Below are 17,654 nucleotides of genomic sequence, written 5' to 3'. Positions count from 1 at the left end.
ATTGAGGCACACCACTTGCAGAGACTGATTGAGGCACATCACTTGCAGAGACTGATTGAGGCATACCACTTCCTGGTTTTATAGTCCCTCCCCCTCCCACCAGCAGGGGCAGCAGAGAGAATGGGGAATGTTGTAAAAACATTAATATCTCTGTCAATTTTCATCGATGGGAAAAATCCTCGGCACACATGCGGCGGAGGGGGGCTCTGAGCGAGGTGGCCAAAAATGACGGCCGTAGGTGGCGGCGTACTCTCGGAAACCACAGCACAGAAAGCCAAAACCGGTCAAGAACAGAGTTTTAGTAATATAGATATAAAAACCAATGTACAGATATTTAATTAACACTTACATCGAAGAGCACAGGCCAGGAACAATCCCTTCAGCCCACAATATTTTTACTGACCATGATACCAATCCAAACCAATCTAGTCTACCTGAACATGGTCTATATCTCTCCATGTTGTTCATAAGCTTGTCTAAATGCCACTTAAACATCACTATTTTTTCTGCTTCTGCCATCACCCCTAGCAGCAGACCTATCATTCTCAGTGTGAATAAAACTAGCACTGCACATCTTCATTAAACTTCTCGCCTTAATGCCCCTGTGCCACTTAGGAAACCTGAACGGAAACCTTTGGAGACTTTGCGCCCCACCCAAGGTTTCCGTGCAGTTCCCGGAGGTTTTTGTCAGTCTCCCTACCTGCTTCCACTGCCTGCAACCTCCGGCAACCACCTGCAATCTCCGGGGACCGCACGGAAACCTTGGGTGGGGCGTAAAGTCTCCAGAGGTTTCCGTTCAGGTTTCCTAAGTGGGACAGGGGCATTAAGCTATGCTCTCTGGTATTTGATATTTCCATGCTGGAAAAAATACTGACTATCGACACTATTTGTGACTTTCATAATTTTATATATTTCTATCAGGCCTCCTCTCAGCCTCTGGTTTCCAGAGGAAACAATCCAAGTTGCCCAACCTCTTTCTAATGCTCATACTCTGTGCCAGACAACATTCTAGTGAATATCCTCCCCAAACCCTCCATTTCCTTCCTGCGATGCTGCAACTAAAATAGTACACAACATTCAAAATGTAGCCCAACCAAAGTTTTATACAGCCGCTAAATTATATTTTTATTCTCATACTCCGACCAAAAGGAAGCACCTGTGCACCTCACCAACAAGAACCTCGACCCACTACAGTTTGCCTACCGCCACAACAGGTCAACAGAGGATGAGATCTCACTGGCTCTCCACTCTGCTCTGGATCACTTGGACAATAAAAACACATACTTCAGGCTGTTGTTTATAGACCACAGCTCGGCATTCAATACTATTATCCCCTCCAAGCTGGTTATCAAACTCACGGAACTGGGTCTCTGTGCATCCCTCTGCAACTGGATCCTCGACTTCCTCATCCACAGACCACAGTCTGCTCGAATTGGCAGAAACACTTCTTCAATAACCATCAGTACGGGAGCACCTCAAGGCTGCGTGCTCAGCTCCCTGCTCTACTCTATACTCATCACTGTGTAGACAGACACAGTGCAAGCTCCATCATCAAGTTCGCCGACGACACCACCGTTGTTGGACGAATTACAGATGGTGATGAGTCAGAGTATAGAAGTGAGATCGTTCGATTGACCAAATGGTGCCAGCACATCAACCTGGCTCTCAACATCAGTAAAACCTAGGAACTGATTGTGGACTTTGGAAGAGGAAGGATGAGGACCCACAGTCCTGTTTATATCGATGATGTCGATGGTGGAGAGATACCTGGTCGTACTTATTTCCGAAGATCTTTCCTGGACCCAGCACACTGATGCAATTATAAAGAAAACACATCAAAGCCTCTACTTCCTGAGAAGTTTACGGAGATTTGGTATGTCAGAGGCCTCTCTTGAACTTCTGCAGGTGTACAATAGAGAGCACATTGACTGGTTGCATCACAGCCTGGTTCAGCAACTTGAACGCCCAGGAGTGAAGAAGACTGCAAAAAGTGGTGAACACTGCCCAGTCCATCATCGGCTCTGACCTCCCCACCATCAAAGTGATTTACTGGAATCACTGCCTCAAAAAGGCAGCCAGCATCATCAGAGAGCCACACCACCATGATCACACTCTCATTTCACCCCTTCCATCGGCAAGATGGTACAGGAGCCGGAAAACTGCAAGTCCAGGTTCAGGAACAGCTGCTTCCCTACAGCCATTCGGCTATTAAACACGACAACCTCAAATAAGCTCTGAACTACAATACAATAACTACTGTTATTATTGGACTTTATTGTTTGTTTTTTTGTGTGTATGTGTGTGTGTGCGTATATATATATGATCGATATACAATGCCCTCCATAATGTTTGGGACAAAGACTCATCATTTATTTATTTGCCTCCGTACTCCACAATTTGAGATTTGTAATATAAAAAAAATCACATGCGGTTAAAGTGCACATTGTCACATTTTATTAAAGGGTATTTTTATACATTTTGGGTTCATCATGTAGAAATTACAGCTGTGTTTATACATAGTCCCCCCATCTCGGGGCACCATAATGTTTGGGACACATGGCTTCATAGGCGTTTGTAATTGTTCAGGTGTGTTTAAATGCCTCCTTAATGCAGGTACAAGAGAGCTCTCAGCACCTAGTCTTTTCTCCAGTCTTTCCATCACCTTTGGGAACTTTTATTGCTGTTTATCAAAATGAGGACCAAAGTTGTGCCAATGAAAGTCAAAGAAGCCATTATGAGGATGAGAAACAAGAATAAAATTGTTAGAGACATGAGCCAAACCTTAGGCTTACCAAAATCAACTGTTTGGAACATCATTGAGAAGAAAGAGAGCACTTGTGAGCTTACTAATCGCAAAGGGACTGGCAGGCCAAGGAAGACCTCCACAGCTGATGACAGGAGAATTCTCTCTATAATAAAGAAAAATCCCCAAACACCTGTCCGACAGATCAGAAACACACTTCAGGTGTGCATTAGTCAATGACCACTGTCTGCAGAAGACTTCATGAACAGAAATACAGAGGCTACACTGCAAGATGCAAACCACTGGTTAGCCACAAAAATAGGATGCCCAGGTTACAGTTTGCCAAGAAGTACTTAAAAGAGAAACGACAGTGCTGGAAAAAGGTCTTGTGGACAGATGAGATGAAGATTAATTTATATCAGAGTGATGGCAAGAACAAAGTATGGAAGAGAGAAGGAACTGCCCAAGATCCAAAGCATACCACCTCATCTGTGAAACACAATGGTGGGGGTGTTATGGCCTGGGCATGCATGGCTGCTGAAGGAACTGGCTCACTTATCTTCATTGATGATACAACTGCTGATGGTAGTAGCATAATAAATTCTGAAGTGCATAGACACATCCTACCTGCTCAATTTCAAATAAATGCCTCAAAACTCTGTGGCCAGCGGTTCATTCTACAGCAAGACAATGATCCCAAACATACTGCTAAAGTAACAAAGGAGTTTTACAAAGTTAAAAAATGGTAAATTCTTGAGTGACCAAGTAAATCACCCGATCTGAACCCAATTGAGCATGACTTTTATATGCTGAAGAGAAAACGGAAGGGGACTAGCTCCCAAAATAAGCATAAGCTAAAGATGGCTGCAATACAGGCCTGGCAGAGCATCACCAGAGAAGACACCCAGCAACTGGTGATGTCCATGAATCTCAGACTTCAAACAGTCATTGCATGCAAAGGAAATGCAGCAAAATACTAAACATTACTGCTTTCATTTACATGACATTGCTGTGTCCCAAACATTATGGTGTCCAGAAATGGGGGGGACTCTGTATAAACACAGCTGTAATTTCTACATGGTGAAACCAAAATGTATAAAAATGGCCTTTATTAAAATCTGACAATGTGCACTTTAACCACATGTGATTTTTTCTATTGCAAATCTCAAATTGTGGAGTACTGAGGCAAATAAATAAATGATGGGTCTTTGTCCCAAACATTATGGAGGGCATTGTATGTGTATTTGTGAGTATGTGTATATATACACACAACTTTTTTTAAATTTGTTTATTACATTATTTACAGTGTAGTATGTTTACATATTCTGTTGTGCTGCTGCAAGTAAGAATTTAATTGTTCTATCTGGGACACATGACAATAAAACACTCTTGACTCTTTACCAGTCTATCTACTTATATTGTGTATTTTAGGGAGCTATGGGCTTGCACCCCGGAATTCCTCTGTTAATTAATGCTACCATTACTATATTCTTTCCTCACTCATTTGACCTCTCAAAGTGCACTTTCTCACATTCGTCCTGATTAAACTCCTTTTGTCATTTCTCTGCATATGTCTGCAACTGATCTACTGTATATATATCCTGCTATTTGACTGTTGTTATACAGCTTTTTTTTTCAAACACTTATTGCTGTATTTTGCAAATAAATAAGAATGGAATATGGTGCATGGGTTTGTCTTTAATTGCAATTTTGCCATAAAAAGTGGGTTATCCCAATTTCGGGATTTATTTTCTGTGTGCACAGTACCATAAACCTGAGCTACCCTGCAAAATAGATATCTCCTCCCTACTTCCCAAATAACATGATCCAGAAAATTACGTCTTGAGGAAGGACTGCCTACTTTGTTTGTCAGCCTGACTAATCACCGAGCTCCCACTTGGAGAAGTTTTTTGTAACGCCAGAAGAAATATATGCCACAGCTACAGGACCTTTCAGCGCACAGCTCCACATGAACAAGAGAAGAAGATTGCAGGTAACGTTCACAGCTTTTATTTGTTTAATGTGTAACTGAAGTTAAGATTTTCACCGTTACTTAGTCTCACTGACAGCCTTAACATTCCACTCAGATAGGTGGAACCACCCTACTGTTTTTTTAGTACATAAATAAGCAGACTGAATTTAAATCACTGTGTTTACTAACTGTGGCTGCTTTATGAGAAGAATGAATTCCTGATTTTCTGCAGCACACTGCCTGTTTGAAGCATATTTAATTCCAGCCGGTCAGAAACTACTACGAATAAACTGCAGGTTAGTTAGTGAGTGGTAAAGACAAGGCTTATTTTCTTTCCCACTCATCTGTGACTCATTTTGAGTCCGATTCTGTAAGTTTTGCTATCTTATTCAAATGACCCTTTTCTGATGTAAATCTTAAAAGTTGTGTTAGTATGTTATTCAACTGGGGAAGTTTTCATGGCATTTTAAAAAGTGCTTGCTACTTACCAACATGTATTAGTTTCTCTACTACCAGGGCTGTCAGTAAATTGTAACCCTCCACACCTTAATGTTATATATAAACAGTGAATAAATGAGGTCAAAACTGAACACTGGTGGAAAGATTTATCTATTACATGGTTTTGTAATTTTCCAAATTTGAATTTGTGTTAATGTATTTTCCAAATTTGAATTTGTGTAATGAAATGTGTTGCAAAAAGGCCTAATCAAAAGCCATATGTCTCTTAAACATTCAAACCCTAGGTCATTTTGGGTCAGGGTTTCTCACTCAAATACTTAAAACCAGCTGTTGCAGAGTCTTTACTTCTCCCTGTTCTCAAGGTTACACACAGGACTGTAAATCCGCAGTCGATATCTGGTCTTCTAGTTTCTCACTCACATACCTGTACTTCGTGTCAAAAGCTTGCTGGCAGGTTTTTTTTAAAACATGGGTGAAGCCAGGAAAATTGCAATTACACTGCTGCCTGTGCCAAAGCACAATATTAGCACGGAGATATTTTCAAGCAAGGCATTTTGGACTTTGGTCAGGATCAAGATCCTGGCAGATTTGCTTCCCCCCACTCCCTGCCTAATTCAGTGGTTGCTTTGGACGTGCAGCATTCCAGCCATTTAAACCAACCAAAAGAAGTTTTGAAACTTTATAGTCTCAAAGGGACAGTACCATTCTGGGCACTGAATTTACCAGTTGAGCCACTGGACGCATCACTTCAGTTTTCACACTGCAAGGAATGGCACAAAATGTTTAGCACAGAAACAGAATGCAGAACAGGATTCTCTGACATTTTCTTCTTTCCCTGTCAGCATATGCCTCTATCTCTTTCTCTGTCATTTGTTTATCTAGCTGCCCCTTTATTTAGCTGCATCATTTATTGCCTCAACAATTCCATGTTCGTGAGTTGCAATGTACTCTCTGTCATAGAGTCATGCAGAACGGAAACAGGCCCTTCAGCCCATTTTGTCCATGCTGGCCAAGATGCCCCATCTCAGCTGGTCCCACTTGCCCGTGTTCGACGCATTTCCCTCTGAACCTTATCTATACATGTACCCGTGAAAGTGTCTGGCAGCTTGTTCCATATATCCACGAGCCTTAGATCCTGGTTGGCCTTTGTCCACCCATTTGCCAATCAACCCCCCCCCCCCCCTCCCGGCCCACACATGTATCTCCCTATCACTTGTCAAGCTTTGTCCTGCCCCTACCTCTCTTCTAGCTTTCTCCCCGCTTCTACAAACAATTGGAAGAAGGGTTCTGACCCAAAACATCAACCGCCCTGTTGCCTCCACAGATGCTGTCGCCTCCACAGATGCTGTCGCCTGACCCTCTGAATTCCCACAGCAGTTTGTTTTTTGCACTGGAATAACACCTTGCTATTTCCAATCAAGCGAAAGGGGAGCAACTGGAGGAACTGGGAAGGGAAGTGGACAGTTGATGTTTCAAGTCATGACCCTACATCCATAGATAGAGTCATAGAGTGATACAGTGTGGAAACAGGCCCTTTGGCCCAACACGCCCACACCGGCCAACATGTCCCAGCTACCCTAGTCCCACCTGCCTGCACTTGGTCCATAACCCTCCAGACTGAGAAAATACAGGGGAAGTAATCAGTGCGAGAGATGCAGGAGAAACGAGGCAACAACTAGCAAGCAGTAGGTGGATACAGGTGAGGAGGAGATGAGAGGCATGTAACAGTCACGTCAGGGAGTAAATGGCGGAGGTAGTGACGGAGAACCAAAAACTGCAGTCTCTGAAATCTGTTAGGAAACTAAAGTGAAGAGTGCAATTGAGGGACGGAAGGTGATAGAGGGGAACAACACAGGGAGGGGAGGAGTGAGTAGTAGGGGGCAAGAGGTTCCTGTGGGAGGAGTGTGTGGAGGAGGGATAAAAAGGAAAGGTTGCCAGGGACCGGGGGTCGGGTTATGCAGGAAGAATAGGGTGAGAGAGAGGACCGGGGTAGACAGTAAGACAGAGAAAGGGTAAAAAGGATCACGGGTTATCTGAAAGTGAAGAATTCGATATTTATATTGTTGTGTTGTAGACGACCCAGGCAGAATGTCAGTGTGGGAATTGGATGGGGAATTGAAATGGCTGGCAACCAGGAAATCCCGATGAATCCACCGGTGAGAGTGCAGGTGCCATAACCCCCAGCTCCCTATCACCACACTGTTGTTCCCATCTGCCACCACCATTCTATCCTATTCTTCACTCTCCGATCCTATCAGATTTTAGAATCTGCATCCATTTGTGTAGGACGGAACTGCAGATGCTGGTTCAAACCGAAGATAGACATAAAGTGCTGGAGTAACTCAGCGGGACAGGCAGCATTTCTGGAGAGAAGGAATGGGTGACGTTTTGGGTTGAGACCAAGAGGGTTGTTTTCCACTTATCACCTCCGAGCCTCGGTTGCTGTTCCACCCTATCTTCACACTTCTGACAGTTATCTGCAACTCAACCCCTCCTCAGCTGTATCCAGCTATCACTCGCTAATTCTTGGCCTTCCCATCCCCCAACCTTTTTACTGTCTATGTGTTTAAGAAGGAACTGCAGATGCTGGAAAATCGAAGGTACACAAAAATGCTGGAGAAACTCAGCAGGTGCAGCAGCATCTATGGAACGAAGGAAATAGGCAACGTTTCGGGCCGAAACGTTGCCTATTTCCTTCGCTCCATGGATGCTGCTGCACCCGCTGAGTTTCTCCAGCATTTTTGTGTACCTTTTTACTGTTTACTTCCCTTCTACACTTTCAGTCGCAGATTCCAGATATTAAGCACATTGTTTATGACACAGCCACGGGAAAGAAAGTTTGGGCTATTTTATGTTTAACAAACCCAATGCAAACCATCATATGCTAGGACAAGGTGGGCAATCAAAACCCAAACCTACTTCACAGACTGGCAGATATTCATCTAGTTTAGTTTAATTTATTTTAGAGATACAGTGCGGAAACTTCAGCCCACCGAGTCCGCACCAAGTCCCCACAGACTAACGCTCTCCTGCACACACCAGGGACAATTTACATCCACACCATACTAATAATCCTACAAACCTGCATGTCTTTGGAGTGTGGGAGGAAACCGAAGATCTCGGAGAAAACCCACGTGGTCACGGGAAGAACGTACAAACACCGTACAGACAGCACCCGTAGCCAGGATTGTAGCCAGGTCTCTAGCGCTATAAGTGCTGTAAGGCAGCAACTACCGCTGCGTCACTGTGCCGACCACTTTTATAATCTAAAAAACACTACATTCTGCCTTGCACCTGCATTTCCAATACACCCCACAGGAATAAAACAAATCTATCATATTGCACATCCGTTCATGTAGCACAAATTTTATATTGAAACTTTTGCAATAATACACTGTAAAAAGCTTTTGCAGAAATCTCCATGGGTACATTTCATTGGCTATAACTTCCAATAGATTTTTCACCTTGAAAGATCAGCCGTCAACACTATGCGGTGAGATTTCTAAGATCAAATTTCTCTGACATCGCTGTTTATCAACATCGCTCACTATGTGTGTGACCGATAGATTTATTTCTTCCCCAGAAAACTATTAAAGAGGTAAGTTGCATATATATTTACATCACTCAGTTGCATGTATAATGGCATGCCGCCAAGACTGCAGTGTTGTTAATGCATTTCCAGTCTTGTTCCAATTTGTGTCTATTATTTTAATCTTTCTTGGGATTTCACTGTTGCCAGGAGTTTGGACCTATTTATAATTTATTTTTGCCTAAAGAGTGCATAGAAAGCTATTTGATGCACCTGTGAAGTTGATACATAGATCCCTGGTTCCAAACTGCAACCAGGGGACATTTTAGTTGAGTTTCATTTAGATACAGTGCGGAAACAGGCTCTTTAGCCCACCAAGTCCGCACCGACCATTAACACTATCCCACACACACTTAGGGCAATTTACACTTATCCAAAGCCATTTGACCTACAAACCTGTACGTCTTTGGAGTGTGGGAGAAAACCAAAGATCTCAGAGAAAACCCACGCATGTCACGGGGAGAACGTGCAAACTCCGTACAAACAGCACCCATATTCGGGATCAAATCCGGGTCTCTGGCACTGAAAGCGCTATAAGGCAGCAACTCTACCACTGCGCCACCTTGCCGCTCCCATTTCTCCCTATATTTTCAATATTGCGTCCCCTACGAGTAGTGTACACTTCAATGTCACCTGTGATTTTTTCTGAACTGCCAGAAAATAAACATCAAGCCCATTCAATGTTGAATAATGTAAAAACTGATCATTCCAGTAACCGGACTTATGAACCTTTTCACGAGTCACAAGTTATAGGAATAGAATTAGGCCATTTGGCCCATGGAGTCCGCCATTCGATCATTGCTGATCTCTGCCTCATAATCACATTTTCCTGCCTTCTCCCCGTAACACTTGACACCTGTTCTAATCAAGAATTTGTCTATCTCTGCCTTAAAAATTTCCACTGACTTGGCCTCCACAGCCCTCTGTGGCAATGAGTTCCACACTCCCTCTACAGCAAATATATCTTCACCGTATATCTGTTGTGAAATCACCAATACCTTATCTGATTGTAATAGGACGTACTGAAATCATTTTCAATAATCCATCTGCCTAAAAAATTACATGGCAGCTTTCAGTGGCCACAATACAGGATCACCCAGGTCCCTTTGAACATCAACATTTTCCAATTTCTTATCATTTATAAGATATTAACATTTCAGTTTTTAATAAGTGGATTAGTGCAGGGCAAGTTTTTACACAGAGCTGTTGAGTTCCTGGAGCATGCTGCCAGGTGTGGTGGTGGAGGCAGATACGATAGTGGCGTTTAACATGTTTTTAGATGGGTATTAGACAAGTATAAACAGATATATAGGCTTTTAGGTTAGATAGATAGGTAGACATGCACGGAATGGAGCGATATTGATCTGATGCAGGCACATAAGATTAATGAACTTGGCATCATGTTTGGCACGTTAGATCGCATGGGATTCAATGAGAGATAGCTGAATTGGATAGAAAATTCATGGAATTCATGGTAGGAAACAGGTTTCCTGATGGTGGAAGGTTGCTTTTCGGACTGGAGGCCTGAGACTCGTGGTGTGCCTCACGGTTCGGTGTTGGGTCCATTGTTGTTTGTCATCTACATCAATGATTTGGATGACATGTACATGGTGTGATTAGCAAGTTTGCAGACAATACAAAAAATTAGTGGTGTTATAGATAGTGAAAATGTTTGTCAAAAATTGCAGCAGAATCTTGATCGGTTGGGCAGGTAGACTGAATAAATGGTTGATGGGATTTAATACAGAAATGTGAGGTGCTGCATTTTGGGAAGTCTAACATGGACAGGACCTACACAGTGAATGGTAGGGCTCTAGGGAGTGTTGTAGAGCAGAGGGATCTAGGAGCGCAGGTACATAGTTCCTTGAAAGTGGCATCACAGGTAGATTGGGTGGTCAAAAAATGCTTTCAGCACATTGCCCATCATCAGTCAGAGTATTGAATATAGAAGTTGGGAGGTCATGTTGCAGTTATATAAGACGTTGGTAAGGTCACATTTAGAGTGTTGTGGTCTGTTTTGGGCACCATGTTATTGGAAAGATGTTGTCAAGCTGGAAAGTGTGCAGAGAAGATTTACAAGGATGCTGCCAGGACTTGAGGGCCTGAGCTGCAAAGAAAGGCTGAGCAGGCTAGGTCTCTATTCCTTGGAGCACAGCAGGATGATCTTATAGAGGTGTACAAAATCATGAGAGGAATAGTTTCTTGCCCAGAATAGGTGTACAAAGAACCAGAGGACAAAGGTGAGGAGGGAAAGATTTAATGGGAACCTATCTTTTTTGTACACAGAGGATGGTGGGTGTATGGAACGAGTTGCTGGAGGAGGTAGTTGAAGCAGGTAACATCACAACGAGTAAGCAACATTTAGACAGGTACATGGATCGGAACTGTTTTGAGGGACATGGGCCAAGTGCTGGCAGGTGGGACTGGTGTAGATGTGACATGTTGGTTGGCTTTGGCAAATTGGGCCAGTTTTCACGCTGTATGACTCTGATTATGAGGGCCATAGATACACTGTCAGAATCTTTTTTTCCAGGATGGAAATATCACAAGCTAGAAGGCACAGCTTAGAAACATATAAAATAGGTGCAGGAGGAGGCCATTCGGACCTTCGAGCCCACACCGCCATTCATTGTAATCATGGCTGATCGTCCCCTATCAATAACCCGTGCCTGCCTTCTCCCCATTTCCCTTGACTCCACTAGCCCCTAGAGCTCTATCTAACTCTCTCTTAAATCCATCCAGTGATTTGGCCTCCACTGCCCTCTGTGGCCGGGAATTCCATAAATTCACAACTCTCTCGGTGAAAATGTTTTTTCTTACCTCAGTCTTAAATGACCTCCCCTTTATTCTAAAACTGTGGCCCCTGGTTCTGGACTCGCACAACATTGGGAACATTTTTCCTGCATCTAGCTTGTCCAGTCCTTTTATAATTTTATATGTTTCTATAAGATCCTTCTAAACTCCAGTGAATACAAGCCTAGTCTTTTCAATCTTTCCTCATATGACAGTCCCGCCAACCCAGGGATCAATCTCATGAACCTACGCTGCACTGCCTCAATCACAAGGATGTCCTTCCTCAAATTAGGAGACCAAAACTGTACACAATACTCGAGATGTGGTCTCACCAGAGCCCCATACAACTGCAGAAGAACCTCTTTACTCAGAAAAAGAAATCCTCTTGTTATGAAGCTTCAAGAAGAGAGAGGGAAAGTTTTAAAGGGAATTTGACAAACCAGGTTTTCTACACAGAGAATGGTCGGTGCCTGAAGCTCTCTGCTAAGGGAAGCAGTTATAGCAGATATGATAGCAATATTTAAGACCCAATTGGACAATTAGAAGCACAAGCAGAGATTAGAGGAATGCAGGCAAATAGTCTTAGTTTAGATTGGCATGATGATCGGCACAGATATGGTGGGCAAAATATCCTGTTCCTGTGCTGTAATTTCCTATGTTCTATGTTCACCAAATCAATGTTACATTAGATAGCATGCAAAACAAAGCTTTTCACTGCACCTCAATAATAAACCTAAAAATCGGCATAAGAACTGTGATAACATTGTATATCTTATTTAAGTTTAAAATATAATTATCAGAAGAATTCACCGTTGCTACATGTACCGCTGTGAATGCAAACTAGCATCGTGGTCAAGAGGAGACTTCAGATGCGGATGAAACGACAGGAATCCCCGGCTCCTCTCCCCAGCATACCTAGCTGGTTCAATCACTTTTGAACTGTTTCAAAGGGTGATCAGAGACTGCTGTGTTCTTTGTTTCATCGAAGCATGGCTCACCTCTGACACACACTGACCCTGCTCTACAGCCTGAGGGTTTCTCCACTTATCGTATCTATGGGTTTCTCAATCTATCGATGTGTTCTGAAGGCAAAGGTACAGCTGGTGTTGTCTTCTTTTTAGTCAGTGCTTTGTGGTGCGCTGATGTGATGTGATGGTCTTACAAGTCCCACACCATCAGATTCACGAACAGACACTTTCCAACACTTTCAGGTTATGAAACAATCCCTTCAGCCCGCCCAGCCCGCACTGACCAGCGATCCCCACACACTGGCACTATGTTATATGTTAGTACCAATTTACAATTTTTATCAAAGCTAATTAACCTGAAAACCTGTACGTCTTTGGAATGTGGGAGAAAATTGGAGCACACGGGTAAAGCCCACATGGTCACGGGTAGAACATACAAACTCTGCACAGACAGGACCCATAGTCAGGATTTAATCCAGATTTCAGGTGCTGCAATGGGCCTGTCACACTTACGCGACTTTTTCGGCGACTGCCGGCTCCCGTCATAGGTCGTTGCAGGTCGCCGAAAACTTTCAACTTGTTGAAAATCCCGCGGCGACCAGAACAAGGTACGACTCTTTGAGTGACTACTCACGACCATACAGGCTTCACCCCGCGACACGTCGCCGGTGTGTCGCCTGTATGGCCGTGAGTCGTCTCCTCAGTCGCCCAAAGAGTCGTAGCGTCTTTCTGGTCGCCGCTGGATTTTCAACATGGTGAAAATTTTCGACGACCTGCTCCGACCTATGACGGATGCCGGCAGTCGCCGAAAAAGTCTCGCAAGTGGGACAGGCCCATTAGGCAGCAACTTTACCGTTGCGCCACCGTGCCACCCTAGTTGTATTTGAGAAATGCCGTTAAATCAGTTAAAGGAAATAGCAGCTAATTTATTGATTTTGAAGGGATGAAATCTGTTGATTTCTCTTTGTTTTACAGTGTTGTATCCTTGAAATTTGATTGCCATGGCAGCTGCTGACTTCATGTCTGTCTTCGATTACTTGAATGAGCAGAATATTACATTAGCAAACCAAACCTGGATCACTTGCGTAAATGACTCTGACTGTTTGACCTGGGAGATTTATAATTGTCTACAAGATATCAGTAAGAAGGCCATCCTGCATACGATATCGTTCTTTTACATCCTGATTTTTATCATTGGTTTGGTGGCCAACATCGTTGTGGTGTATGTGAATGTGAAGACGAATCGTTCAAGACATGAGACACACTTCTACATCCTGAACCTGGCCATTGCAGACTTGTGTGTGGTAATCACCCTTCCTATCTGGGTCACATCTTTCCTTCAGCATGGTACTTGGCCCTTTGGAGAGTTCATGTGCAAATTTGTTCACCTCATCTTCACTGTCAACCAGTTTGGGGGTATCTTCTTCTTGACATGCATGAGCGTGGACAGATATGTCTCAGTCACGAGGCTCCAAGATTCTATGGACCGAAAGAAAGCGTGGACCCGTAAAGTAATCTGTATGTTGATTTGGATGTTTGCCTTTCTGGTGTCCGTTCCAGATCTAATTTTCTTGAAAGTGAATAGCCACCATGGGGATCAACCTATCTGTCATCTGTCTTACCCTGAGGAAAACTTCAGACAATGGATGGCGGGGATGGAAATGTTCTGCATCCTGATAGGATTTATTTTCCCTTTCCTCATTATTGCAGTTTTCTATTTCCTCCTAGCTACAGCCATCCCAATCACAAACGACCCGGAGAGGAAAAATTGCCGGAAGATAATATTTGCCTATGTCATTGTTTTCCTTATCTGCTGGTTTCCTTATCACTCTGTTCTGTTTCTTGATGTTTTGTGGTTCCTAAACCTTTTATCTTTCAGTTGTCAACTAGAAAAGTTCATAATCGTTGCTCTAAACATCACTCAGTGTCTATCTTTGATGCATTGCTGTGTCAACCCTGTCCTCTACAGCTTCATCAACAAAAACTATCGATATGATCTTATGAAAGCTTTTATTGTCAAATACTCTGTCAAATCTGGCATCATGAAACTTAAGGACACAACTGAAACAGAGTGTTGCATACTAGAATGCCCTTAATGTAACACTCCATTTTAGATCAGATATTTCCTTTCAAAGACTCAACTTCGCTATTATGACAATTCTACTGAATGATTCAATTGGGCAGAAAGATTTGAAATGCTGATTAGATATTTCCAGGAACGCTGGACAAGATTCTAATTGAGGGAGTTTATGAATGCAAGTATACTCTTAGCAGATTTTATACAGCCAATTAACCTTCAATTTCACAAATAAACCACATGTATTGCGTAGTAGAAACAAGGAACTGCAGCTGCTGGTTAATACACAAAAGGACACAAAGTGCTGGAGTAATTCAGCAGATTAGGCCGCATCTCTGGAGAACATGGATAGATGATATTTCGGGTTGAAGACTCTTCTTCCTTAAATGCAGAAACAAGGAATTGCAGATGCTGGTTAAGGCACAAAAGGAAGAAACGTCACCCATCCATGTTCTCCTGACCTGGTTCCTGCCTGACCTGCTGAGTTATTCCAGCATTTTGTGTCCTACATGTATTACTAATGTATACAAAGTGTTAGTGTATATTTATGAGTTATACTAAATACAGAACTACACTAATATAATGTATACACTAAAGAGTCCCAAAGATTAGGGCAACTAGCTCCCCCAGAGATGCATATGCAATGGATGCAGATTATTTTTTTCAAATAATATCTAAACTACATTTGATCCTACAATATAGCTCATATTCATGTACACCTCAACCATCTTCTGCTAAAATTCCTTCGAACTTTTGAAAAATGTTTTGATATAAAATAAATATGTGATTTTATTTTTAAATGGCCTGAGACAAAGATATTGTTGTTCAGAGGGACCTGGATGTACCTTGTACACAATCGTTGCAGGTTTTACAGCTTGCGATTCCAAAGGCAAGCAATGTTGGCCATTATTAAACAAATAAAGACGCCTCAGGGCAATTATATAAGGCCCTTGTGTCTTCAGTCTGGTCTCCATGCTCAGGGAAAGATAATCCGACCACAGAAGGAGTACTACGAAGATTCACTAGATTGATTCCTGGCGGAATGGGTAGAAGATATGTGGTTATTCCATGAGGGGAGATTAAGCATATCAGAGTCTTCGAGTCATACAGCATGGAAATAAGCCCTTCGGCCCAACTTGCCCATGCTGACCAAGATCCCGCAGCAACACTAGTCCCACCAGCCTGCATTTGCCCCATATTCCTCTAAAGCTTTCCTATCCATGTACCTGTCTAGATGTCATTTTAAATGTATTTCAAATGTTATTAAAGTTCCAAATATCTTTTACATGTTGTTGCATTGGACCTATACACGCAGGAGTTTAGAAGAATAAAAGGCGATCTGATTGAAATGTGCAAAATTATTTTCAATCTTGACAGGGTAACTTATCGAACCTAGAACAACATAGAATAGGCTGTTCGGCCCACAATGTCTGTGTTGAACATGATGCCAAGACCAACTCCTATCTGCCAGCAAATAATGCATATCCCTCCATTCCCTGCATATCCACATGCTTATCCAATGTCTCTTACATGTCACTAACATATCTGCCTCAACCACCACCTCTGGCAGCACGATCCATACACTCAACCACCTCTATGTAAAATCACTTGGCCCGCACGTCTCCTTTAAACTTTACCCCTCTTACCTTAAAACTATGCCAATAGACAATAGACAATAGGTGCAGGAGTAGGCCATTTGGCCCTTTGAGCTGATCATTTGGCTGATCATCCCCAATCAGTACCCCGTTCCTGCCTTCTCCCCATATCCCCTGACTCTGCTATTTTTAAGAGCCCTATCTAGCTCTCTCTTGAAAGCACCAAGATAACCTGCCTCCACCGCCCTCTGCAGCAGAGAATTCCACAGACTCACCACTCTCTGTGAGAAAAAGTGTTTCCTCGTCTCCGTTCCAAATGGCTTACTCCTTACTCTTAAACTGTGGCCTCTGGTTCTGGACTCCCCCAACATCGGGAACATGTTTCCTGCCTCTAGTGTGTCCAAACCCTTAACAATCTTATGCCCTCTAGTGTTTCATTTTTCCATTCTGTGAAAAAGGTTCTGCCTGTCTACTCTATCTACACTTCTAATAATGTTATATACCTCCATCAGGTCACCCTGCAACCTCAGGCTTTCCAGAGAAAACAATCCAAGTCTGTACAACTGCAGATATATCAGAAGACAGTGTGGGAATCCAGAGAAGAAATTGCAGGCATCCTGGCTGAGATAAAACAATCTTCATTAACCTATTGGTGAGGTTCTGGTAGACTGGAGGGTGGCTAATATTGTTCCTCTATTTAAGTAACCAAAAAAGTTGATGGGGGCAAAGATATCATCAATATGAACTTCAGCAAGGTACTTGATAAGGTCTGCATGCTAGGCTGCTCTGGAAGATTAGATCGCATGGGTCCAGAGAGAGCCAACTGACAGTATAGGGAAATACTGTTGCTTCATGGAAGTAAGTGGAGGGTGATGGTGGAAGGTTGTTTTCCAGACTGGAGGTCTGTGACTAATGGTGAGCATCAAGGATTGGTGCTGGTACTGTATGTGGTTTACCATATGCCTTTGTGTGTTGCCACTTTTGGCGAGGTAGATACAGGTGAGGTGCCTGAAGACTGGAAGGTGGCTAATGTTGTGCCTTTATTTAATAAGGGCAGCAAGGAAAAGGCTGGCTGGGAACTATAGACCAGTGACAGACCACATCTGTGGTAGGCAAGTTACTGGAGACCATTCTGAGGGATAAAAAGATATATGCATTTGGATCGACGAGGGCAGATCAGTAATAGTAAGCATGGTTTTGTATTTGAAGATCATGTCTTACGAATCTGATTGAGTTTTTTGACGAAGAATCCAAACAGTTGAAGCGGCCACAGCTGAAGCCGATGTCTATTTGGACTTCTGCAAGGCATTTAAAGTCAAGTCAAGAGAGTTTATTGTCATGTGTCCCAGATAGAACAATGAAATTCTTGCATTGTTGCAGCACAACAAGATATTGTAGTCATAAATACAGAACAGATCAGCATGTCCATATACCATAGAATATGGTATCTATACACAC

The 17,654-nt window shown here is 42.9% G+C and overlaps 1 protein-coding gene and 1 long non-coding RNA gene across 3 annotated transcripts; both read left to right on the top strand.

Moving 5' to 3' along the window:
* The first annotated feature begins 4,616 nt into the window (after positions 1-4,616).
* On the top strand, positions 4,617-14,968 carry ackr3 (atypical chemokine receptor 3). Of its 2 annotated transcripts, XM_033023638.1 has the most exons (3): positions 4,626-4,736; positions 8,630-8,772; positions 13,500-14,968. In XM_033023638.1, the coding sequence occupies exon 3, from the start codon at positions 13,526-13,528 to the stop codon at positions 14,618-14,620; it is 1,095 nt and encodes a 364-aa protein (XP_032879529.1). In that variant the 5' UTR covers positions 4,626-4,736; positions 8,630-8,772; positions 13,500-13,525; the 3' UTR covers positions 14,621-14,968. The 2 variants fall into 2 exon arrangements, with proteins under 2 accessions (XP_032879528.1, XP_032879529.1); XM_033023637.1 differs by lacking the exon at positions 8,630-8,772 and having other exon boundaries at positions 4,617-4,736.
* On the top strand, positions 7,886-15,950 carry LOC116974992. The gene is made up of 2 exons (XR_004412497.1): positions 7,886-7,919; positions 15,223-15,950. It is a non-coding gene; the product is annotated as an uncharacterized LOC116974992 (long non-coding RNA).
* The last annotated feature ends 1,704 nt before the right edge of the window (positions 15,951-17,654 follow it).

This window comes from Amblyraja radiata, chromosome 7 (assembly GCF_010909765.2).
Source record: "Amblyraja radiata isolate CabotCenter1 chromosome 7, sAmbRad1.1.pri, whole genome shotgun sequence".
In the NCBI taxonomy this organism is placed as follows: domain Eukaryota; kingdom Metazoa; phylum Chordata; class Chondrichthyes; order Rajiformes; family Rajidae; genus Amblyraja; species Amblyraja radiata.
Note: the sequence above shows the minus strand (reverse complement) of the source record. Positions and strands in the feature narration are given on the sequence as shown.

Coding starts and splice junctions, on each gene's coding strand:
- ackr3 (XM_033023637.1), top strand. CDS start 13,526: ATGGCAGCTGCTGACTTCATGTCTGTCTTCGATTACTTGAATGAGCAG.